General features: G+C 50.8%; 5 protein-coding genes across 5 annotated transcripts; all 5 read left to right on the forward strand.

The window, feature by feature from the left end:
• The first annotated feature begins 1,297 nt into the window (after positions 1-1,297).
• LOC120682294 (protochlorophyllide reductase A, chloroplastic) lies at positions 1,298-2,740 on the forward strand. The gene has a single exon (XM_039964120.1). The coding sequence runs from the start codon at positions 1,406-1,408 to the stop codon at positions 2,561-2,563; it is 1,158 nt and encodes a 385-aa protein (XP_039820054.1). The 5' UTR covers positions 1,298-1,405; the 3' UTR covers positions 2,564-2,740.
• A 1,001-nt stretch (positions 2,741-3,741) lies between these two features.
• On the forward strand, positions 3,742-11,144 carry LOC120682709 (N-acetylglucosaminyl-phosphatidylinositol de-N-acetylase-like). The gene is made up of 9 exons (XM_039964707.1): positions 3,742-4,168; positions 4,511-4,581; positions 5,084-5,148; positions 5,236-5,280; positions 5,363-5,443; positions 5,955-6,022; positions 6,268-6,316; positions 6,536-6,696; positions 10,808-11,144. The coding sequence occupies exons 1-9, from the start codon at positions 3,981-3,983 to the stop codon at positions 10,869-10,871; spliced, it is 792 nt and encodes a 263-aa protein (XP_039820641.1). The 5' UTR covers positions 3,742-3,980; the 3' UTR covers positions 10,872-11,144.
• Positions 11,145-11,289: 145 nt separating this feature from the next.
• LOC120682710 (probable polyol transporter 4) lies at positions 11,290-13,895 on the forward strand. The gene is made up of 3 exons (XM_039964708.1): positions 11,290-11,504; positions 11,638-11,933; positions 12,287-13,895. Exons 2-3 carry the CDS (start codon positions 11,696-11,698, stop codon positions 13,660-13,662), a joined length of 1,614 nt encoding a protein of 537 aa, XP_039820642.1. The 5' UTR covers positions 11,290-11,504; positions 11,638-11,695; the 3' UTR covers positions 13,663-13,895.
• A 1,205-nt stretch (positions 13,896-15,100) lies between these two features.
• Positions 15,101-19,600, forward strand: LOC120680573 (probable polyol transporter 4). Its single transcript, XM_039962079.1, has 2 exons — positions 15,101-15,706; positions 17,986-19,600. The coding sequence occupies exons 1-2, from the start codon at positions 15,496-15,498 to the stop codon at positions 19,356-19,358; spliced, it is 1,584 nt and encodes a 527-aa protein (XP_039818013.1). The 5' UTR covers positions 15,101-15,495; the 3' UTR covers positions 19,359-19,600.
• Positions 19,601-21,397: 1,797 nt separating this feature from the next.
• LOC120680841 (clathrin light chain 1-like) lies at positions 21,398-24,169 on the forward strand. Its single transcript, XM_039962412.1, has 3 exons — positions 21,398-21,838; positions 23,290-23,443; positions 23,535-24,169. Exons 1-3 carry the CDS (start codon positions 21,498-21,500, stop codon positions 23,955-23,957), a joined length of 918 nt encoding a protein of 305 aa, XP_039818346.1. The 5' UTR covers positions 21,398-21,497; the 3' UTR covers positions 23,958-24,169.
• The last annotated feature ends 6 nt before the right edge of the window (positions 24,170-24,175 follow it).

Consider the following 24,175-nt stretch of genomic DNA (forward strand, 5'->3'; position numbering starts at 1 on the left):
CTCTATCATCTGGTTCTGAATTGTCTGCCTACCTGGACAGTGATACTGTTAACCAGTATGATGATGATTTCAATATCTTGAACTGGTGGCATGAGCATAAGCTATCATATCCTGTTCTTTCAATTCTAGCTAGAGATGTAATGACTGTTCCTGTTTCAACAATATCATCAGAATCTGCATTTAGTATGACTGGCAGGATTATCGAGGAGCGACGACGCTGTCTGGGCCCTGAGGTCGTGGAGATGTTGGCTCTGATCAAGGACTGGGAGCAAGCCGATGCAAGACTTCAGCATCTCATAGAGGATGAAGAACTCGAAGAATCATTTGAAAACTTATATCTAGATGTTGAATCTGTATAACTATGTAGTGTGGACTGTGGACTTGAACTTGTGATGAACATTTGAACATTTAGAGCTGGCTGGACTCTTTTTCTTTGTAGGGTTTTGTCCTCACGAGGTGTGGGGTTTTACCTACAAAGGTTTTTAACGAGGCAGCACCTAAAACAGCTCAATAAATTTGTTATCATGAAATGTGCTTCTGTTTTGTGATCTTTTGTGAATTTGAATCTTAGATTTGAAATTTTGAAATCATTCTGAGTTGAGGGAGTGGCAGCCTGGTGCAGATGCCTAGCCGGGCTCGGGCTGGCACGGCCCACGAAGCCGCCTGGCATATCGGGCCGGCCCGGCACGCCAAACAGGCCCCCGTGCCGTGCTCGTGCACAGAGCTGGGCACGTGGGCCGGCCCGGCCCGGCACGATTAGTTATCCGGGCTAATCATGCCGGGCCGGATCGGGCCCGTGCCGGGTCGGGCCGGGCTCGGCCCGTTGGACAACTATACCTGCATCCACTCGTTTGGCGCAGGTTCACGTGGGCTCATCCAACGACCACTTTGCTCGTCACGATGCGTGCAAAACAACAAGATCCAACCGGCTGATCCCATGCACCTCCCCATGCTGCATAATTGCACATTTCGATCCGCTGCTCCTGCTCAAACACAGTGCACCGCCATCCGAAGCAACTAGCACACGGATTGGCCCCACCGGGGTCACCAATGAGCCGTCATCACGACACTATACTGTTGACGAAACAAACTCTGCCTCCACAGAAGATCCCATGACGTCGCCGTCGCCCGTGTTGGCCGAAACAACAAGAAGATCCCGCGGGAAAATATCGTCCAAGAAAATCCGGGCCACGCGCTGCGATTGGCTGGGGAGGCTCCACCGTGGCGCCCGGGCCCGCCCCCTTATCCTATCTCCGTGGCGCTCCACGCTCCTCGGGCCGCGTATAAATACCTCCCGCCGGCGAGCTCACCGCCGTCACCTCGCCGCGAACAAACAGCCCATTAATCCGCTGTCGCTCAGCTGATCTACTCGGCTCCAAGTCACAGTCACTCCACCGCGCTGGCCATGGCTCTGCAGGCCGCTCTCCTCCCTTCCACTCTCTCCGTCCCCAAGAAGGGCAACCTCGCCGCCGTGGTGAAGGACACGGCTTTCCTCACCGTTCCCCAGAAGCTGCGGGTTCCGTCGCTTTCGGTGCGGGCGCAGGCCGCGGCGACGGCGCCCGTGGCCACCCCGGGGGCCAGCACGTCGACCAAGGACGCCAAGAAGACGCTGCGCCAGGGGGCGGTGGTGATCACCGGCGCGTCGTCGGGGCTCGGCCTGGCCGCGGCCAAGGCGCTGGCGGAGACGGGCAAGTGGCACGTCGTGATGGCGTGCCGCGACTTCCTCAAGGCGGCCAAGGCGGCCAAGGGCGCCGGCATGGCGGAGGGCAGCTACACCATCATGCACCTGGACCTGGCCTCCCTCGACAGCGTCCGGCAGTTCGTGGACAACTTCCGCCGCGCCGGCATGCCGCTCGACTCGCTCGTCTGCAACGCCGCCATCTACCGGCCCACGGCGCGGACGCCGACGTTCACGGCGGACGGGTACGAGATGAGCGTGGGCGTCAACCACCTGGGCCACTTCCTCCTGGCGCGCCTGCTCCTGGACGACCTCCGCAAGTCCGACTACCCGTCGCGGCGCCTCATCATCCTCGGCTCCATCACCGGCAACACCAACACGCTGGCCGGGAACATCCCGCCCAAGGCCGGGCTGGGCGACCTCCGCGGCCTCGCCGGCGGGCTGCGCGGCCAGAACGGGTCCGCCATGATCGACGGCGCCGAGAGCTTCGACGGCGCCAAGGCGTACAAGGACAGCAAGATCTGCAACATGCTCACCATGCAGGAGCTGCACCGGCGGTACCACGAGGAGACGGACATCACCTTCGCGTCGCTCTACCCCGGCTGCATCGCCACCACGGGGCTGTTCCGCGAGCACATCCCGCTGTTCCGGCTGCTCTTCCCGCCGTTCCAGAAGTTCATCACCAAGGGCTTCGTGTCGGAGGCGGAGTCCGGCAAGAGGCTGGCGCAGGTGGTCAGCGACCCCAGCCTCACCAAGTCGGGGGTCTACTGGAGCTGGAACAGGGACTCGGCGTCCTTCGAGAACCAGCTCTCGCAGGAGGCCAGCGACCCGGAGAAGGCAAGGAAGCTCTGGGAGATCAGCGAGAAGCTCGTCGGCCTGGCCTGAGCAGAGGAGCTTTTATTTGCTTCGTTGTTTCATGTGTACCATTAGCAACCATTTTGTTTTATTGTTTAGGAGCTGGTGATGATGGCAGTCAGAGAAGCCTGTAAGTGATCGATCATGCACTATGCACAATTTTTTTTTCACACAAAGTATGGAATAAAACAACAGGCTTTAATACGAGATTAGGCTAATCCCAGTGGAGGGTTTCGTATTGATGTTTCCAAACAGCCACATAAGCAAAAAAAAAAAAGACTATGGCCCTGTTTAGATCCAAAATGCAAAATCCAAAATTTTTGTAAATCGCTTGCATGGTGTAGTAAATGTAGTCGAAAAATAAATCGCATTACACAAATGGACTGTAAATCGCGAGACGAATCCGAATCTAATGAGCCTAATTAGGGCGTGGTTAGGCACTAAATTGCTACAGTAACACTACAGTAACATGTTCTAAAGGTGGATTAATTAAGCTTATTAGATTCGTCTCGTAGTTTACAGACGAGATCTGTAATTAGTTTTGTGATTAGTCTACATTTATTATTTCAAATGTTGAAGATTCTCTTTCAAAAATTCAAAAATCCAAAATACAAAGTGATCTAAACAGAGCTTATGAACAATATTTGAAACTATCTCTTCCAATGCAAAATTTCACGTTGCGGTTTCCTAGGATCTATATGCATTTAATTTCAAGACACATAGAGTGTTGGTGTAGAGATTTTTTCTCTTTCTACTTAAACTACATATCATGTCACCATATAATTCTACATAACATGCTAATTAATGTGCATGAAACTCCTATGAAACCCCCACTGGGAATAGCCTTATATTCTTACTCCCATTTTTAAAATATTTTTTCCCTTAGTTTGTGTTCATGAGATGGTTATGAGAGGACAGGTGTGGCATTTAAGCTGAATTTCCTAAGAGTAAGTACCCTTACGAACTACTACAAATCAGAGAGAGGCCTGCCATTTTATTTGGTTAGCAATGGGCTATTCAGTTTGACAGTTGATGAATGCCTTCGGCAGTAACATAAAAAGGTAAATTTGTCCTCGAAAAAAATTAATAATAGAGAAACAGCAAACTAATTTCGACAATGTCAAATGGCGGGAGTACTAGACACGTGGACCCTGTTTTGATGGCATAGCAAAACAACTGGAGATTGGAGAAATAGACAAACCAGCAGTTAGAAAAGTATGGGTCCCACATGTCATTCTTATTTGCTTTCTTCCTCATCTCCTACTCCTAGCGGCCGCCGCAAGTCCCTCGCCGGCGCGGTGCTCCAACCTCCAAGCCTGCGAGACCTACGTCCTCACGTGCCTCGCTGAGGCCTCCCGTGCCGTGGTCGAGTTCACTGAAGCCCGAGGTCATCTCAGAGCCGCGCAGCAAACTCCAGTAGCGATACGAGCGCCGGCCGCCGGAACGGATGGGGTGGATCTGGCTGGTCTTCGCGGCGGGATCCGTGCTCCTCTGGGCGATCTCTCTGGGGAGGATCCTCTCCTTCCCCGCGCCGACCTGCGTGCCCCCGAGCCCGCACTTCATGCGCCCTCTTCGCGGCGGCAGGAGGAGCCGTAACGTGCTGCTGGTCGTCGCCCACCCCGACGACGAGTCCATGTAAATCCTCCCGCCTTCCTCACCGATCCGTGTCCGCTGGTTTGCCCGACTACTTTTTGGTTTTCTAACTTTTCCTTACCGTGCATTATGCACGCCACATGTTCGGCGATATTCCTGTGCACACCGGATTGAGCTGGATGGAATGTGGTCGAGCGTTCCGCATCGTGTGAGCTCGGCTTATTGGGAAAGAACCATTATGCATCTGTTTTGTGCAGAATTCAGATGAAAAATTCCTGTCTAGATATGAATGCTCAATTGCCTGGTTTCAGAGATGTGCGCTTACTTCTAGTTTGCTGCATTGGTTGATCCCTTATTGCTTTCTCTTTTTTGTTATATCTACAGGTTCTTCGCTCCAACTATTCTGTTCCTCAAGTCAAAGGGTCACACTATTCACATTCTGTGCATGTCTCAAGGTTAGGTGGCAGGCTACTAACCCAATACGTGTATTTTTGCTGTCCCTTACATTTGTTCCTTTGAACCAGTATGGCTGATGTAATGTCTGCTAGGGAGCATTGCTCCATTCTCATATGAAACCATGACGTCCATAGCCATTTACTGTATGCTTCAGCACTCTGAGAGCACAGAGCAGAGAATTATCTCTGATCATGCATGGTGCTTACACATTATCTCTGCTAGGGAGCATTGCTCCATTCTCATATGAAACCATGACGTCCATAGCCATTTACTGTATGCTTCAGCACTCTGAGAGCACAGAGCAGAGAATTATCTCTGATCATGCATGGTGCTTACACATGCAGTGCCCCTGTTGATTTTTAGTGACTTAATAATAATAATGACAACTGACAAAGTGAAAACAATAAATATAAAGTGCTATGGAAGCTTTTACTAGTATTTGTTTCCTTGGCATGCCAAGTGAACTGTGAATAACTAGAAACTTATGCACTCCTTTCACAGGTAATGCTGATGGTCTTGGAATTACTCGGAAAGAAGAATTGTACCATGCCTGCGACACTCTTAAGGTACTCAGATGCTAAACTATGTCCATTTTACACTCAAGAGCAAGCTTTGTAGACTGTACAATTACTGACTCGCTCCTTTCATTACAGATTCCACGTGAACAAGTTAAAGTCTTGGACCACCCGAAATTGCAGGTACTTTATTTTTATTCCATTCCAATCTTGCATAACTGTACATGTTAAAAAAACATGTGATCAACCCTTATACATTTCCTAGGATGGATTTCATGAGAAATGGGACCATGGGCTATTAGCAGAACTTACCATGGAGCATATCCAGCTGTGGGCCATCGACACGGTAATAGCTACTTCTTTGAGACCTTATAAACTTCAAAATACTCTGGATTTTTGTTCTCATAGTATGCTACCAGCTGTTCCTCTCCCTCATATTGAGTGCACATGTTTCTTCCATCCTCCAGATTATAATGTTGAAGGAGCAGGAGTAGTTGAGTACAAAAATGAGTTGATGTGCATTTTGTGCAATATAAGAAATGTTTACAGAGCAATTATCACCAAGTTACCAGTTCTCCTTTTTCACTTCTCGTGAATAATTAGGCAAGTTGGGGATATGCTTGTTCAAACGTCTACAGTTTCTGAACTCTACCTAATCTTGAATGAAGTGTTGCTATCTAATATATAATATGTTTACATTAATTTCCATCATTTTCAAACCTCAATATGATTTCTTTGCAAATAGTTACTAATGTGCAATTTAATTGCTTTACCTTCATTGCTATGTACCTCTTTTTTTTTTGTTATTTTCCTTTGTCACCTCCTGTTTACTTATGCAATATTTGGTGCCATTTTAGATCGTGACATTTGATTCATATGGAGTATCAGGCCACCCAAACCACCAAGATGTTCATCACGGCATATGGTTAGTTCAGTTATCTGGTTTCACACTTTATGAGTAGCCACAGTACCATAAACTTACTGGAATTGTTAATATTTTGATTCCGCTATGACTGGCACCAGAGCTGTTGTTGTTTTTGATTGTGCACTACCTTTTCTCATTTCATTTACTTATGGATTTTTGGAGTACACATATCCCTGCTACATTTATGCTGTTCGTTTATTTATGTTGCTCAATAGTCTAAAAAGGGTCTATCTCTGTATGAACAGCAAGTTTCTTCATGTGAACGGGCAAGGAAACATTGAGGCTTGGGAACTTGTAAGTTTTTTGCCCCTAAAATCGTTGGATCACCTTCTTTAGGTTTATTGATAAAGGTCATTTCTATATTGCTGTAGTTCCCAGCCGCCTTATCTTTTAGTTTACCCTCTCCCTTTTTGTCTTGAGTGTGCCATGTTTGTTCTTGTTTTTTCTTCTCCCTGGAAGCAACACATTAGTGTAAAGGAAAGATGATCCATGTTGGATTATTTGTAACTGTAGGCAAGCCTGAATATTCTTCGCAAGTATAGTGGTCCGCTCGACATTTGGTTATCTTGGTTGATCTCCTTCTCAAGTTCAAAGCAACCAATCTATACGCTGGTTAACAGTAGTCCATCCAGAAGTTATGAGGCTATGGCGGCACACAGAAGTCAGTGGGTTTGGTAAGTACAAAAGTTTCATATGTTCAATGTCGTCTGCATTGTCATGAGTTTAAAATGGAGTTTCTGATTGATGTGATTCCACACACACACACCATGGGCTATGGCCAGCATGCTGACTTGCTGAGTCAATGACTGGGTGTTGTCATAACATTAACTTGGCATCTAACAGTGGCCACATTATTGGAAAACAATATATAGAATCATGTTTACCTCAGTTAAGGAAGCTCATTGTTGTATAAAATATTTTATATTCTCAGACTTTTAAACAAATAGGTGTAATATGCTATCTCCACAACAACAACAACAACAACATAGCCTTTTTTCCCAAGCAAGTTGGGGTAGGTTAGAGATGAAACCCGAAAGAAATAAGTTCAAGGTTCAGGCACATTGATAGCTAGTCTCCAAGCGCTCCTATCCAAAGCTATCTCTTTAGAGATATTCCAATCCTTAAGGTCTCTTTTAACCAACTCATCCCACGTCAGTTTAGGTCTACCTCTACCCCTCTTTACATTATCGACCCGCTCAAGGACCCCATTACGCACCGGCGCCTCAGGAGGCCTTCGTTGGACATGTCCAAATGTAACACTCGGTTTATAAAAGAACATAAACCGAGCAATCATATACGTGCCAGGATCAAATCACACGTATATACAACAGAATGAACAGTATATCAAAGCACATATCACGTAAAAAGATATAATAAAGCGAATACAAATGTTATTTATTACATTAATGACAAAAATGTCTGATACAGCGGAAGCGAAGTACAAAATACGATAAAGCTCTCCGAAGCTGAAGCAGGGCGCCACAGGGACGTCGACTGGGAGACGAACACCTAGAAGTCCTCGTAGTCCTGGTAGCGCTGGACGAACTCCCTCGTGTCGGCAGGAACTGAGCAGCAGTAGCGTAGCCAAGAGAAAAAAAGTAGAGAAGAGGCAAGAGTGAGTACACAACTTGTACTCAACAAGTATAACACAAACTATGAGGCTCTAGGCTGGCTGACTCAACTGCATTAGCTTTTAAGTGTTGGCAAGATTTTATTTAAGCTATTTACTACGAGTTGATGATTTACCATTAACCCAGTTACATAGTTATTAATCCAGTTTAATCATGTAACTACTGAGAAACCAAACCAAAACCAAGCCACCAAGGTAACCCCGAGAAGCACCTCCCTCGTCGGAAGGAGATAACTCCACTAATCAAAAGGAGGATCTGGGCCGCTCATAACCGTGAGCACGGCTAGTATACCAGTTTTACACTCTGCAGAGGTTGCACATCTTTACCCACAAGTCGTGAGCTACGCCAGAGGTTCATCACACTTCCTTAGGTGAGATGACTAGCGACTCACTACGAGGCCGTTACAAAGAATCTCGTTGGTAAGGTGTAACCGCGAGAGATAGGTCAGCGACGATGGGGCCCACCTCCGGGGGTACAAGCACAGGAGCGCAATCCAAGCACAGACCAAGCCGGAGGAGCAGGGACCATTGAAGCTTACTACTCTTGCCCCGCAGGTAAGTTACTCCAAACCAAAAAGACCTAATTAATAAGCCAAGTCTATCCCATTCTAGCCTTGTGGTAGCGCTGTTGTCCCAGGTTGTCGCTCTATGAACCGGTCCTTATGGAGAGTGGCCAACTAGGCAGTAAGCACCGTGCTGGCCCCCTAAACCATGTTTCTACAAAAACCATCTTTTAACGAGACGTGAGCCACTCAAGCCACACAGAGTGCCACTCTCAGAATTAAGTTCAAGTAAACCATTAATCAATTTAATTAAAAAGGACCAAAGTGTGTTATAGCGCAGCAACCTAGCACAACTAACCAAAATGCAACCCAAAGGTATATTTAAAGGATATAAACTGGCTAGGAAATCCTTAAAGGCATACAGTATTAAAATGCAGTATGAAAATGTATTTAAAAGTGATGGGTTGTTCATGTTATACTTGCCTTCCTCGTACTGCTCTGGCTGCTGCTCAAACTGCTCGGAAGACGGCTGCTCCTGGTACTGGTACTGGGGCTCCTCAGATGGATCAACGTCTACTCACGAACACATGGCCAAAACAATGCACGATAATAAGCATACAAGCAAACACTAACAAAAACTAAGAAACAATACATCAATACATAAAAACAGCAAGAAAAACTAAGCTAAAACTATTCTACTTGTTACAACGATCGCGTGGATATAGAGAACGCTAAAAACGGAGCTAAAACGCGTTTTCTAGGCTAAAAACAAGTTCTAGGGGCTTATTTGTAAGAAAACTGAAGTTTCAGGGGCTTTTCTGCTAAAACCGAGAGCTGAAACGTAATTAAACTAAAACTCTGGGGTCTAACTCGCAAAATTACCAAGTTAGGACGGCGGGTTCAATATTTAAAAAGCTCAGGGGGCTGTTTGCCAAATTCTGGGCCAAACTGCAAATATTTTTGAAAAGGGAGGGACTGCGGGTTCATTTCCAAGAAAGGCGAGGGCTCTTTAGCAAATGTGGCAGGCCGAAGGGGTACGGTTGGATCTCAGCCGTTGGATCCGGATCTGATGGTCCAGATCTGATCGGTTTGGGGATCTAATCACGGGCGTCCATCTCGGATCGGATGGCCAGGGTTGAGAGGGGGCGACGGCGGCGGCGCTGGTCGCCGGGAAACCTTTCCCGCGGCGGCGCCTCGCCGGAGAGGCCCGAAACCGGTGTTCCCGTGGCCGATTTGCCTCGGATTTGGCCCTGGAATGATTACCGCGACACGCGTGATCCACCTAGGGCTACTGCTGGGCTCGGTAAGGGATCCTGCGGGGTTCGCCATGGCGCCGGGCGGCGCTAGCTCGCCAGCGGGCGGCGTTCCGGTGCTTCCAGGGGCTACGGGCCTAAATACCCAGCGCAAATGAAAAGGAGGGGCCAACGTGATGCTCACCGAGGGTGGAATCGGACGGATGGCGTGGCGCAGGGTGTCGGCGGTGTGAACCTGGCGGCGGAGCTCGACGGAGCGTGGCAACGGAGTCGACGCAGGGCGATTCCGGGTGCTGGACCGGCCGGAGGTGTCCGTGCGGGTCCTGCGAAGGTGTCCCAGGGGCCAATTAAGTCCGTAGTCACCGGAGGTGGCGAAATGAGATGGAGCAGGGGCTCACCGGCGTGGAGTCGCGGCGCTGCTCCGCTCCGAGCAGAGGCAAGGCGGCGGCTAGGGTTGTGCGGCGCTGCGGGGTGAGATGGGGGCGCAGGGGGGTGCGGCTGGGGTTAAGAAGGGCAGGGCCGGGAATCTCGGCGTGCGCGCCCGCGGGGAAAGTCGCGGAAATCTCGGGCGGGCGTTGCGGCTCTGCGGGGAAGACGGAGCTGGCAGCTGGGCCCGGACCGTCAGCGGGTTTGGGCAGCGGGCGACACTGGCGGGTGGGACCGGCGGGTCAGGGCGAACGACGCGCGGCGCGGGCGACGCTGGGCTGCTGCGTGACGTGGACAGGCGGGGCAGGCCGGGGAGGTGGGTTTTGGGCTGGATCCGGGGGAAGGGAAGCGGCCCGGGGAGGAGTGGGTTTGGGCCGGACGAGGGAGAGGTTGGGTTGGGCCGGACTGGGGAGAGAGGTGGGCTGCGGGTTGGGTTTTGTTTGGGTCCGGTTTGGTTGTGGGTTTGTTTTTCCTTTTCTATTTCTATTTCTATTCTATTTCTCACTCAAGCTCAACTATTTGAATTCAAAAGAAAATTTGAATTCAAACCCCTATGAAATCAAACAATGAAAACAATGCATCAGCATGAATGCAACACCAGAATTAAACCTATGATAAATTTTAATCATTAAGGAACCAAATTGAATTAAATGCCATACTAAACACAATAAACCTTAGAAATTTAAATAAAGCCAATTAAATTTATTATTAAATGCTGAAATTTAAATTAGGGTGTTACACCAAACCATCTCAGCAGTAAGTTTCTCCTCAATTGGTGCCACCCCGACCCTATCCCGAATAACTTCGTTCCGGACTCTATCCCTCCTTGTGTGTCCGCAAAACCACCGCAACATCCGCATCTCTGCTACACTCAGTTGCTGCACATGTCTACTCAGAAATTTGACTAGTTCTTTGCTTTGTGCATTTCATGCAAGAAATCCTGTGTATTACATGTGTTTTTGGCTTTTTGCAGGTTTAGAAGATTGTTCATCATGTTCTCAAGTTATACGTACATTAATGTGCTGCAGAAACTTTAGCATGTGACGTCATATCAGAACAAGTAAATATTCAGCCATACTTGCCTCCAATGTTCCTCGTTCTGCACAAGCAACTATAAAAGCAGAGCTTCTTCCGAAGAAAAATATTGGTGGCACCTCAGCAGGGACTTCAGAAACACAATCGAGGAACGAGGATGCGCAAGAATTTAGGAATGCAGGTGGTTCCTTTTCTTTTATTGTCTGTATCAATTGTTTTCGTTGTCCGTTGTCCGTTGTCCATAGTCAGTGCCCATATGGTGATGAACTTTGATCCCCAAATCTGCAGTGTTTGCATGGGTTGTTAGTCGGAATACAGTCAATCAGTATTGCAGTATGCTCACCAGCTTAGGCGTGTGGTGTCAAAATTTTCTGGTTCAAGTTTGACGTCCGTAGCGAGCTGACTTGCTACCAAATGCGGTCGTTGGCTGGAGTACAAGTTGGCTGGCGTGTTGACCCGCTACCAAACGGAATCAGACATGGCAAAAATCACCGATCCCGCTGTGTTTGAGGCCGTAGTTCACAAATCACCAAGAGTCCAGGGAGCTTATACGAAAGACGCCACATTTGAAAATGCGACCCCCGACGCCAAAGAGGCAAAGAGTTGAACGACGACCGAATCGCCTGTCGCGAAAAGTACACGATGAACGAACGTATTAAAATCTTGTTCCTTCGTCGTCTCTCCTCCCCTTCGTCTTCCTCCTCCGTCCTCAGATCCACCACTGTCGCCTCCTACTAGTTAACAGCTACCATTCTTTCGAGGAAACAGGAAGCTCTTCCGAATTGGAACAAGTTGGGGAAGAACGCGCGGGAAGGCGGAGCAGAGCATGATGCTCCCAAGCGTCGAGCTGTCGGCGTCAAACGGCGGCGGCGCCAATGGCCTGCCAACGCTGCCGGATTTCATGGGCTGGAAGAGCAGATACGTGCGCATGGACGACGTGCTCCCTCCGGAGCAGGAAGGGGAGGAGGACGGCGGCGTCCGCGTCCGTGAGCGCCAGAGCAGCAGGAGATACGTCTTCGCCTGCTCCGTCTTCGCCTCCCTCAACTCCGTGCTCCTCGGCTACGGTAACTAATTACTAATCCTCCTGCTCGCCGTCTCCGGCAGCCATTTCTCTCCGGTTAGTTCGATTCAAAGAAATTGCTTGTTAGTTGATTTGGATTTTCATACGAGTTTCTTCACGAGTTAGGGTAGGATTAGGACTTTAGGAGTTGACTTTTTGCCCAGGGTGGGAATGGCTACTGGTCAGCCTGTTTACTCTTTTGTGTACTAGCAGTAACAGAAAAAAAATTCTGCCTGATTGAGAGGAAAAATGAAACATCAGAACTGAAGCTTATTATGTGCAATGCAATCCGATCCTACAGTGCGGGTGTAATCTGTTTTTGCTAATGAAGTTTCATAATTCATACCCAAATGTCAGATGTTGGTGTGATGAGCGGTTGCATTCTGTTCATTCAGAGGGACCTCCACATCAACGAGGTGCAGCAAGAAGTCCTGGTCGGCTGCCTCAGCTTCATCACCCTCCTCGGCAGCCTCGCCGGCGGGAGGACGTCCGACGCCATCGGCCGCAAGTGGACCATCGGCCTCGCCGCCGTCGTCTTCCAGGCCGGCGCGGCCGTCATGACGTTCGCCCCGTCCTTCCGGGTCCTCATGATCGGCAGGCTGCTGGCCGGCATCGGCATCGGGTTCGGCGTGATGATCGCGCCGGTGTACATCGCCGAGATATCCCCCGCCGCGTCCAGGGGCTCCTTCACCTCCTTCCCGGAGATTTTCATCAACCTCGGGATTCTTCTCGGGTACATCTCCAACTACGCGTTCTCCGGCCTCCCCGACCACATCAACTGGCGCGTCATGCTCGCCGTCGGCATCCTCCCTTCCGTGTCCATCGCCTTCGCGCTGCTCGTCATCCCGGAGTCGCCGCGGTGGCTGGTGATGCAGAACAGGGCCGACGAGGCGCGCGCCGTGCTTCTCAAGGTGACTGACAGCGAGGACGAGGCGAAAGAGAGGCTTGCCGAGATCGAGGCTGCCGCGGCAGCCACAAACGCCGGCAAGTACGGGGACAGGACGGTGTGGCAGGAGCTGTCGAGGCCGTCGCCGGTGATCCGCCGGATGCTCGTCACCGGGCTGGGCATCCAGTGCTTCCAGCAGATCACGGGCATAGACGCGCTGGTGTACTACAGCCCGACCATATTCCGGGACGCCGGGATCACCACCGAGAGCCAGCTCCTCGCCGCCACGGTCGCCGTCGGGTTCTTCAAGACGGCGTTCATAGCGCTCGCCATCGTCCTGATCGACCGCGTCGGCCGGAAGCCACTGCTGTACGTCAGCACGGTTGGCATGACCGCCTGCCTGGCCGTCCTGTCCGCCGCGCTCTTCCTGCTCGCGCACGGGTGGGTGTCGAGAGGCGCCGGCATCGCCGTCGCCGTCCTGACGGTGTGCGGCGACGTGGCGTTCTTCTCGGTGGGGATAGGGCCCATCTGCTGGGTGGTGAGCTCGGAGATCTTCCCGCTGCGGCTGCGCGCGCAGGCCGCGGCGCTCGGAGCCGGGGCGAACAGGGTGACCAGCGGCGCGGTGGCCATGTCGTTCCTGTCCATCTGCCGCGCCATCTCCGTCGCGGGCGCCTTCTCCGCGTTCGCCATCATATCCGCCCTCTCCGTGGTGTTCGTGCACAAATTCGTGCCCGAGACCAGCGGCAAGACGCTGGAGCAGATCGAGTTGCTGTTTTGTGGCGGCGACGGCGACGGCCGGGGAGACCTGGAGCTCAACGACGTGGAACATTTGGTGCACAAGGGATGAGTCTGCAGTTACTCGCGACGAATGGAGAGGTCTTCCGATCGTTCAGCTCAGCACTACAGGTGCTCGCTGTTTCCTAGCAGGGTACAACTACATGTATCTGAAACGCAGCGGTTCAACTTCCAACTTCCAAGTGATGGAATTGCAGGACGAGGTAGTTTTGTACAGACATGCTGGAGGTGACACTGATCGCTTGGAGATGGTAGCCAGGGATGGATTCGGATTCATTTCAATTTCTTCTTATGCAGGAGTATCTCCAGCAGTTCCCCAATCCCCAATCTAACTATCATATTAGAAGAGTAGATAAAAAACTAGTGCTCCAACAATCTCACAAAACCTTTTCCTTTTTCTAATAATTATTGAGACATTCCAACAGTTCACCCCCACCTCTCCCTATGTAAAGGGGAGAGTTGTGATTCTCCCAATAAGATAGTAGGATTGGGAGAATATTATTGAGAGACTGCAAAAAACTCCCCAATAATCCTAAAACTACTATTGTGACATCTCCCAATACCAGTTATTGGAAAAGAATTATTGGAAAACTGCTGATGATAATATACATTAATATTCAGATGCCGGGTACTGTATTAGCACTCTTTGTAACTGCAGCATTGCATTTCTTTCCTCTTTTGTATGTCAGGAGCTATTCAGAACATGTTTGGTTAATGGTCACATCTTGTGATACTTTACCAGATAATAAGTAATTAGGCAAGCCTATTCAACTTGAGACACAAGCTTAGTAGTTTATAACAAAGTTAATGTGAACTACTAGTTCTTGGAAATTCCTCTCCAATCAGTGTTGACGCCAATTCAGGGCCAACACACGAACGCGCTAGATCGCGCAGTACGCAGCGACACTCCTTGCAGCGTCGCAGCACCAACCGATTAGATCGGTATGGTGGACCGGTTAGACCGGTCTCGTCGGGGCAACCCGACAAGGATCCAACGAACATCCGTCTGGGAGGGACTCCGTCGGGGCAGGCGCACCTTGGGTTGCTTTAGGCTCGGCAGGCCAGTTAGGGCATCTTCAAACGCCATGGAGACGAAGGAAGTACAACATGTCGGGGTTAGAAAAGTAGAGTAATGAGGAAGAAAGGTAAAAACGATAAAAGTAGATTGATTTGATAGATTCGATGTGTTTAGATGCCCTCAAGCGGTCGTGACCCTTTATATTTATAAGGATGGATGATCTTATCCCATTAGAAGTCGAAACCCTAATTAATTTCATGCTAAAATACAACTTCTAACTCGGTCTGGACTGTCTGGACCGGTCTGACCCCAGTAAACCTGTCTGTCCGGGGTGCAGAACTTCCCGAAGCCATATCTCTCTCATCCGGAATACAAATTAGACGTTCCATATATACATTTCGATTATCTCGATGAGATCTACACAACGGTGAAGTTTATTTTGCATTTTGAAAACTTTGACCAGACCGATCTTATCGATTGGAGAAAGAGGTCTGACCGGTTTCCTTTGAGCTGCCATTTTTGTGTGTGAACAACGAGGTCCTCAGACATTAGAGAGGCAGAGGCTACATGTATCAATGGGAGATCAGCGACCACCAAAACTCCCGGCACAGCAAGGAAACCGTACTCGAAAACGAGCAGATTCCTGGCTCTGCAAATGATCTGGTACCGCCTGAGCTCAGCTGAAAAGCAAAGAAACATATAAAACACCTGCATGTCTTAAACAAATCCCGCCTTGTTTCCTGCTCCATCTCTTTTCCTCGCCTCCTTCCTCAGATCCATTGCTACTCTTCCCGTTTACCCGGCCTTGCCTTGCCTACCGGGTTTCTCAGAGGAGGCGACGAGGACGGGCTGAGTAAGCTAGAGGTGATGGGGGCCGAGGTGGCGGCTGGCGGCGGCCGCCTCCCAGGTTTCTTGGGGAGGAAGAGCAGGTACGCGCGCATGGACGACGTGCTCCCGCCGGAGCCCGAAGACGGCGGCGGCGTCCGTGTTCGCGGCGGAGGCGGCGGCGGCAGCAGCCGGAGATACGTCTTTGCCTGCTCGGTCTTCGCGTCGCTCAACCATGTCCTGCTCGGCTACGGTGAGATCCTACTGCAATGGCGTTTCTTGATGCAGATTTGGTTTTACCTGTTCAGACATGGCTATAGCTTTCCCTTGCTTTGGTGGTTTAGAGTTTGGACAACCAACAACTTGGCTTAGGATTAGAGGGCTGCGTTGACTTCTCTTAACTGCAAAATGAGTGCTCTATCTTAGTGTTTTGTTTAAGCGAAAAGTTTGATCATGACCGTGAATATTGTGTCCACACTAACTACACGAATCAACAGACCAGCAGAAATTTTTTTGAATGAACGACACTCGACGAGTATGTTTCTATTAATATAACAGAAAAAATATAAAATTATGCCTTGGGAGTGCATAACCAAGAAAAAAATGAAAACAACTCAGGCGGGTCGGATTGGAAAATCGACGCATGCCGCACAGAACAAACACTACCGCAGCACCCACCCACCTCCCACACTCATCACTCATGTAGTCGTCGAAAACCATAGGCGGGACCCAAAGCTGAGAGAAAACGAAGGAAGCGGACACCACCACACCAAAAAGATCAGCGCTATGCAGGACCCTTCGCCATGATGCCGCTGCAACAACACACTCCACCCGATGGAGTGAACAACATCGGATCCGGGCCACTCGCAGTCGCCGCCGTGACACCACAACGCGCGGGGGCCTCGCCGCATCCGCCGTTGGACTCCACCTCTCGTGTCACCTCGAAGAGAACACCACGCGCGGGGGCTTTGCCACGCCCACCACAGTACTCCCCACCTCGGATCTGTATCAGAGGTTACCGGCAGAGTGGTGAGCAAAGATGCCCCGCTCCCTCAGATCTCCGCGAACCACCAAGCCGTCGCCGTAGTTCGACTTCGCGTCGTTGCTTCACCCTCACATCTAGCCACCGCCGCCAAAGTAGCAAGACAAGTCGCTTGCGCTATCTTCCGACGTTGTACCCCACCGGGTGACCCCAGCCAAGCTGAGCAATCCGCCGCAATCTGCTGCAGTCCCACGCCTCACTGACCATTTCCAGGCAACGCCAGCCGCCGCAGTCCGCTGCAAGCAGCCAATCGGCCACCAGGCAACAACCCCTGGCCGCCACCAAGTCAGTGATTGCCTCCGCGAGGGCTCGACGACACCCTTCCAGCTTGCCACGCGGCAGAGATGTCGACCCTGGCTGAAACCGCTATGGACAAAGGACCGGCAAAGCCACAAACCAAGCTGGGTCTCAAGAGACGACGCCTCCAAGAAGGACACGACGTTGAAAGCGCCGCCGTCGCTCGTCCAGAGGACAGGGTTTTCACCCAGAGAATCCCGTGCAACAGGGTTGTCGCTCCAAAATGACGCCCCCAACAGGGAGAACGACGTCAAGGACACCGCCGTCATCCCACCAGCAAACGCCGGCAAGGGCTTTCGCCCGGAGCATCCCAAACCAAAGCTGCACGCGCACGGCACGGTAAACCGGCACCAAAGCCATGACAGCCCCTCCAGGGCTACACCGCCGCTGCGCCTCCACACGCCATGCCGCAGGAACCCCACCTCCGCCTTGCACGCCGCCAGCAGCGCCGAACATGGCGCCACCAAGCCAACGGCGGTGGCACCACGCCCGCGCACAGGCCTGCTCGCCTCCGCTCCCGCAGCCCACAGGCAGCCGCCGCCGCGTCACAACCGCTCCTGCCGCCTTCGTGACCGCGGCCCAGAACCCCACCACGCCCACCGTAGGCCGAAGCTGCACGCCGCGCCTCTCCGCCTGGGACCTCGCGCCCCAGGCCGGCCCGTCGTGGCCGTTGTCGTCTGCAGCTACGCGCCGCAGCGCCCCCTTGGCACCAGCCACCATCGCGCCACCAGCCGGGACAGGCGCCAGATTCGGTCCCGCGGCCACCGGATCCGGCCACAGGGACCCATGATCCTGCCTCGCCAGCGCCGCCACTGCCCTCCCGGCGGCATTCCCCTCCGACCAGTAGCAGCCGCGCCCGCCTGACATAGGGAAAGGAGAGGAAGTTGCCCCGCCACCGCCGTTCTCGCGGGCTGCGCGAGCTTCCGGCGGCCGGCTCCGGTGGCGGCGCGGCGGTGCAGAAAACTTTTTGAAGTCTACCACGATGGGAATGGGATTATATTAAACTGCTCTGTAAGTTCTTCAGATGATGACTCATTTATCATTCTCAAACTGAAATTACTGAACTAAACTGCTTCAGGCATCTGGAAATGGTTTGTTGTGGAGTACAGTACCCAACTAGTTGCTCAATGAATTCTGATGCCTGCACAATTTGTGATCTTGCAGTGACAGTATTCTTGTGTTGGTGTGTCCAGACGTCGGCGTGATGAGCGGCTGCATTATCTTCATCCAGAAGGACCTCCATATCACGGAGGTGCAGCAAGAAGTGCTAGTCGGGTGCCTCAGCTTCATCTCCCTCCTCGGCAGTCTAGCCGCTGGCAGAACATCGGACGCCATCGGCCGGAAGTGGACCATCGGCCTCGCCGCCTCCGTGTTCCAGGCCGGCGCGGCCATCATGACGTTCGCGCCGTCCTTCGCTGTGCTCATGACGGGGCGGCTGCTGGCCGGCATAGGCATCGGAATCGGCATCATGGTGGCGCCCGTGTACATCTCGGAGATCTCGCCGGCGACGCTACGGGGCACCCTCGCGTCCTTCCCCGAGATCTTCATCAGCTTCGGCATCCTCCTCGGCTACGTCTCCAACCTCGTGTTCGCGGGCCTGCCCGACCACATCAACTGGCGGGTCATGCTCGGCGCCGGCATCCTCCCGTCCATCTCCATCGCGTTCGTGCTGCTGGTCATCCCGGAGTCGCCGCGGTGGCTGGTCATGCAGAGCCGGGCCAGCGACGCGCTCGCGGTGCTCGCCAAGGTCTCGGACAGCGAGGAGGAGGCGCAGGAGAGGCTCGCCGAGATCGAGGAGGCCGCTCGTGTCACTGCTTCAGGCAAGGCGGCGTGGCGGGAGTTCCTGAGGCCGTCGCCGGTGGTCCGCCGGATGCTGATCACCGGACTTGGCGTCCAGTTCTTCCAGCAGGCCACCGGCATCGACGCGCTGGTGTACTACAGCCCCACCATATTCCGGGACTCCGGCATCACGACGGAGAGCCAGCTCCTCGCCGCCACCGTCGCGGTGGGGTTCTCCAAGGTGGCGTTCATCGTGATCGCCATCGTCCTGGTCGACCACGTCGGCCGGAAGCCGCTCCTGTACATCAGCACGATCGGCATCACCGCGTGCCTGGCCGTGCTGGCGGCGTCGCTGTCCCTGCTCGCGCGCGGCGCGCTGCCGAGCGGCGCCGCGGTCGGGCTCGCCATCCTGACGGTGTGCGGCTTCGTGGCCTTCTTCTCGGTGGGGATCGGGCCCATCAACATGGTGCTGAGCTCGGAGATCTACCCGCTTCGGCTGCGCGCGCAGGCCGTGGGCATCGGCTTTGCCCTGAACCGGATGGCCAGCGGCGGCGTGGCCATGTCGTTCCTCTCCATCTGCCGCGCCGTGACCGTCGCCGGCGCGTTCACCGCGTTCGCCGTCGTATCGGCGGTGTCCGTGGTGTTTGTGCACCTGTTCGTGCCGGAGACAAGCGGCAAGACATTGGAGCAGATAGAGTCCCTGTTCGGTGGTGGTGGTGTCACGTCCGGTGAGGTGGAGCTCGGCGATGCCGAGCGTCTTGAGCACAAGAGACTAGTAACGCACTGATGAGCATTGCGGTGATGAACATTTACCACGGCCGGATGGCTCAATGATCGTAGACACTAGACACTTGCAAAGATGATATCAACAGTGTTTTTTCTTAGGATTTGGTGAAGGCGTTGTATTCTTTGTTCTTTCTCCATATTATATTAGAATAAACTAGGGATGCCAATTGGTAACCATTAGGTGCCCCTCCAACCCTCTCTAGTTCAAAATTTTATACTAATTCTTCAAAACCATATCTCAATTTGGAAAATTAGTACAAAATTTTTAACTAAAAATGGTTGGAGGTGCACCTAAGGATCACCCATTTGCACCCCTAGAATAAAAGACGACTTTTAACACACATTTAACCACATTCACGGTTACTTCAAATGTATCATCGATATAAAAAGAATTGAGATGCAGTTTCAAAAAAAAAGAATTGAGATTTTTTTAGGGTAGTATCGCCCTTAATCAAAGGTTATAGGAGGTACAACCTCCATCTGGAGTAGATAGGAACCATACAAATCGCCCAGGCATGTCATAAACTGAACTCCTGGCTAACCTATGAGCATCTTCATTAGACTTTTCTGTCCTCGTGGATGAAATTCACCACCTGGAAGTTCTCCCTGATAATGTGGCCGTAGAGACCCATACCAGGGCCATGAATGATCCTCACCACGTTCGCATAGTCCGTGGCAATTCTGATTTTCTGCAGGTTGAGGTCCGTCACAAGGGCGAGTCCCTCCCGGCAGGCCATTGCTTCCGCCACTTCTGGTGAAGAAACGCCTTCGGCGACAAGCGCTGAGGCTCCGAGAAAATTGCCCACATCATCCCTTGCTACAGCGGCCATGGCCGCTTTGTTGGAGTTCTTGGATAGTGCAGCATCAACATTCACCTTCATCACACCCCCGAGGGGGAGGAATCCAGCGCGGTTGCGGCATGGCCGCTCCCCCTGTTGTCTTCTTCTCCTCCACGGGTATAGCGACCCCAAATCTGACAGCAAGTGTTCAATGAAATTGTGCGTCGACCGCTTTGTAAAGTATCTTCATGAATCGCTTTCCGTCTTGCGTCGTACCAGATCGTCCAGAGGGCAACTATCAGCCGCACAAGGTCCTCGTGTTTCAGGGTAGTTATTGCGGCATGCAGTCAGCCACGGGCATCCCCATGATGGGTTTGGCTGATGAACTCCGTCAGCACCTCCCCTGGCAGCACCCATACGCACTTGGCCATGTTACACTCCAGGGCCTGTTGGGCTCAATCCGATCCATGACAACCTGAGAAGCCCATTTAGAAACCCATGACCGGAGTTTTTTAAATTTTTAAATTATTTTTTCCCGATTTATCAAAAATATATGACGAAACTTTTTTTTTTTGCAAAAATATCATCCTGCCGCCAGTTCATTCGGCGAAAGGTAGGTACCGCCGGATGAACCGGCGGCTGGTGCACCGTAGAATACATACCGCCGGTTGAACCGGCGGTAAGGTTACTGTAGCAAATTTCACCGGCACTGTACCGACTTACCGACAAATCAACCGGTCAACCGGCGGTACTGTAGCACATTTCAAAAAATATACCAAATTCATATGGAGATAAAATTTATACGAAAATTATAGACCTCGACGACATCTACAACTTTATAATTCAAACTTTTTTCATTTAGAATCATTCTGGTGTTTAAATAATCGACACAACATTTAAATCTAAAAAATCAGATCTAAACAAGTCGTGCTGCTCATCGGGAGTGCACCGGAAATCAAATCTAAACAACTTTGTAATTACAACAAGTCTAGCGTTGTTTAGATGAAAAATTCCCGATGAGCAGCAGTCGCTACAGTGCCGGTGAAAATTCGCTACAGTAACCTTACCACCGGTTCATCCGGCGGTACCTACCTTCCGCCGGATGAACTGGCCGCAGGATGATATTTTTGTAAAAAAATATTTCGGCAAATATTTTTGACAAATCGGAAAAAAATAATATAAAAATTAAAAAAATTCCCATGACCGACCAAATAATTTTTGTAACCGGCCAGGCGAATTTAATCAGCAGCGTGGCGGCCTGGCGGGCCAAGCAAAGCAACACGCACGCGCACAGCACCACCACCAGACACACCAGTCCACCAGGCCGGCGCCGCCCAAAACCTCCGCGTCTCACCTCCGCCATGGCGTCCTTCTTCGCCGACGACGGCGCCGACGAGCTCCCGCGCACCACCTCCCACCCCTTCGACGCCGACGACTTCGGCGCCGCCGACCCCGCCGCGGCCGGCGGCGACGACGCCGGGGGATACGGCGGCTACGCCTCCTTCGCCGACGGGGGGGTCGAGGACGTGGAGGAGGAGATCACCGTCGAGTCCGATGGGGTCCCGATCCGCCATGTCTCTGGGGGGTACTCGCCCTCGCCCTTCTCCCCCGACCTCGAGCCCAACGGCGGCGACGGCCCGATCCTGCCGCCGCCGACCGAGATGGGCCGGGAGGAGGGCTTCCTCCTCCGTGAATGGCGGAGGTGAGCACCGCCGCTTCCGATCTGTGTGGGGTTATGCTGTTTTGCTGCCTGTATGGTAGCTTCCGTGTGAGCTAGGGTTCCTGCTGTTCGAGTCAGATCTGAAGTGTTCCTGTGCTATTTCACCTAATTCAGCCACTTCCGCTATTCAGAGGTAGTTTTTGGTATGGGAATCAGCGGTTTCTGTTACCTGGCTCTATTGTTTGGGATGTAACTAGAAATTGCTGTGAAGGGAATGACCAGTTGCGGACTAGTTTCTAAGCTGAGGACTGGATATACTTACAGGTCTTCTCCATCAGGTAGTTGATGCGTTGCTAAAACATTGCGCTTACTATTGGAGGGTCTGTTAGCTATTGGCGTATGATTTCTGTGTTATCATATTACTGTTGTCGTGTGTAGAGGAGCTACCATATTGCCATAAAATATGAAACTTGTGAATATAACTAATTAGATACGCATCAGTGATGTTCCACGATCATTTAGTGCATATTGTTTCAGTACTTTGAGTCGGCTTCTTATTTTTTGTAATTTTACCTCTGATTTTAGTTACTTAAGGAAATCCTGAGGTTGTAAGTGCAGTTACAGTTTTTTAGTTGGAAATATGTGTTTTCTATTCACTTGATTTCATCTGGAATCAAGATGAAACTATATTGCTATTTAGAGATTCGTTCACTGTTGGATTATTTTGTACGCCTAGAACCAGAACCCAATACAGTTGTTAACTATGGTTCTCTATCAGGTGGTAATGTTGACTGGAGGGTGTGTTAGCAACAAGTGTACGTGTTGTGAATATAACTAGTTCTCATCCCATTTAATGCTTCATCTAGTGCTGCCTCATACGTTACTCTTCCAGTCATATGATCCTATAAGGTGGCCATATGCTTGTTGTTCTTTTAGATGTCTATGCGTTGCTTTAATTTGAAATAAACTAGGACAAAAACCATACATCTTTTTGTGATCATAGTCTATGCACTAAATTGTCTTTTCTATAAAACCTCATTTATTTTACGAGTGCTTGCTCATTTTTACCTTTGAATCCACTATAATACTTGAATACTTGGATAGCAGTTTTTGAGCAAGGGAATTGTTTTTTATCCTAATTTAAGAGGTGTTTGATATGATCTGCTTTGTTGGGAGACTTTCTCAGGCTCTTAGCAGTAGCAAATTTTTCTGGCACTGTTTTGGCTGTAATGCTTGTCTTGTAGAAAGCCCAGTAAACAAAAATTTTGCAAGGAGCCGGTAACCATTTTGTAGGGTGCTTGAATACAGGTCATGCTACCGTCCTGATTTTTTTTTTGCGACTCTACCGTCCTGAATTGTGATAGCTTATTGTTACCTTTTCTTGCCCTTAAATCAAACATGTCGTGTTTTATATCTTCCTTAACTATTTTGTTGTTTTTGCCTGTTACTCTTGTTATAATAAGATCTGCTTCCTTTTTCTAAAATGCTTTCAGGCAAAATGCTATAGAACTTGAGAAAAAGGAACAGATGGAGAAGGAGCTACGTGCCCAAATAATTGCTGAAGCTGAGGAATTCAAGATAGCTTTCTATGAGAAGAGGATACAGAACTGTGGGACAAATAAGGTCCACAACAGAGAAAGGGAGAAGGTATGTGAAGAAATCATTCGAGTTATTAGTGCATTTCTCTATGTCTGTAAGCTAATATATGTTGATTACTTTTTTTGGTACTACGCTGCAGATTTTCATCGCCAGTCAGGAGAAATTCCATGCTAGTGCGGACAAGCAGTACTGGAAATCGATTTCAGAGCTCATTCCGCATGAAATTGCCACTATTGAGAAGCGTGGAAAGAAAGACAAGGACAAGAAGCCATCCATCACAGTTATTCAGGGCCCGAAGCCAGGCAAGCGCACTGACCTCTCCCGGATGCGCCAGATCTTGGTGAAGCTGAAGCATGCTCCTCCGCCACACATGCTGCAACCTCCACCAGCACCTGCTGCTAAAGAAGGTGCAAAGGATGGCGCCAAAGAAGGTGCAAAGGATGGTGCTAAAGAAGGTGCGGCAGCCCCAGCAAATGGCACTAAGCTGCCTGCAGAGAGTAAAGAAACCCCCGCCAATGGTCCATCCGAGGCAGAGAAAGAGCAGCCTGCAGCGTCCGAGTGACTTAAGGGTAGCATTACAGAGACACAAGAGCCTTGACTGTGCGTAGATGGAAGCGTGTTTATTTCTGATTTCCGGACTCAGTGTATCCTGTAGCGATCTTTTGTAGAGATTTGCGTCAGGGTGGATTTATATCAGCGAAGAACATTCATGTTAATATCACAGAAGTTGTATGTTTACTGTTTTCTCCTTGCCAAATATCTCCACTGGATGCTTGTGAT

Source organism: Panicum virgatum, chromosome 7N, assembly GCF_016808335.1.
Source record: "Panicum virgatum strain AP13 chromosome 7N, P.virgatum_v5, whole genome shotgun sequence".
Lineage (NCBI taxonomy): Eukaryota > Viridiplantae > Streptophyta > Magnoliopsida > Poales > Poaceae > Panicum > Panicum virgatum.

Excerpts from the sequence above, each read along its gene's own strand:
- LOC120682709 (XM_039964707.1), top strand. The coding sequence starts at position 3,981 with ATGGGGTGGATCTGGCTGGTCTTCGCGGCGGGATCCGTGCTCCTCTGG. Across the intron at positions 5,281-5,362 it reads TGGACCACCCGAAATTGCAG|GATGGATTTCATGAGAAATG; the intron begins GTACTTTATTTT and ends TACATTTCCTAG. Across the intron at positions 6,317-6,535 it reads ACATTGAGGCTTGGGAACTT|GCAAGCCTGAATATTCTTCG; the intron begins GTAAGTTTTTTG and ends TTGTAACTGTAG.
- LOC120680573 (XM_039962079.1), top strand. The coding sequence starts at position 15,496 with ATGGGGGCCGAGGTGGCGGCTGGCGGCGGCCGCCTCCCAGGTTTCTTG. Across the intron at positions 15,707-17,985 it reads CCATGTCCTGCTCGGCTACG|ACGTCGGCGTGATGAGCGGC; the intron begins GTGAGATCCTAC and ends TGGTGTGTCCAG.
- LOC120682710 (XM_039964708.1), top strand. The coding sequence starts at position 11,696 with ATGATGCTCCCAAGCGTCGAGCTGTCGGCGTCAAACGGCGGCGGCGCC. Across the intron at positions 11,934-12,286 it reads CTCCGTGCTCCTCGGCTACG|ATGTTGGTGTGATGAGCGGT; the intron begins GTAACTAATTAC and ends CCCAAATGTCAG.
- LOC120680841 (XM_039962412.1), top strand. The coding sequence starts at position 21,498 with ATGGCGTCCTTCTTCGCCGACGACGGCGCCGACGAGCTCCCGCGCACC. Across the intron at positions 21,839-23,289 it reads CTCCTCCGTGAATGGCGGAG|GCAAAATGCTATAGAACTTG; the intron begins GTGAGCACCGCC and ends AAATGCTTTCAG. Across the intron at positions 23,444-23,534 it reads ACAACAGAGAAAGGGAGAAG|ATTTTCATCGCCAGTCAGGA; the intron begins GTATGTGAAGAA and ends ACTACGCTGCAG.
- LOC120682294 (XM_039964120.1), top strand. The coding sequence starts at position 1,406 with ATGGCTCTGCAGGCCGCTCTCCTCCCTTCCACTCTCTCCGTCCCCAAG.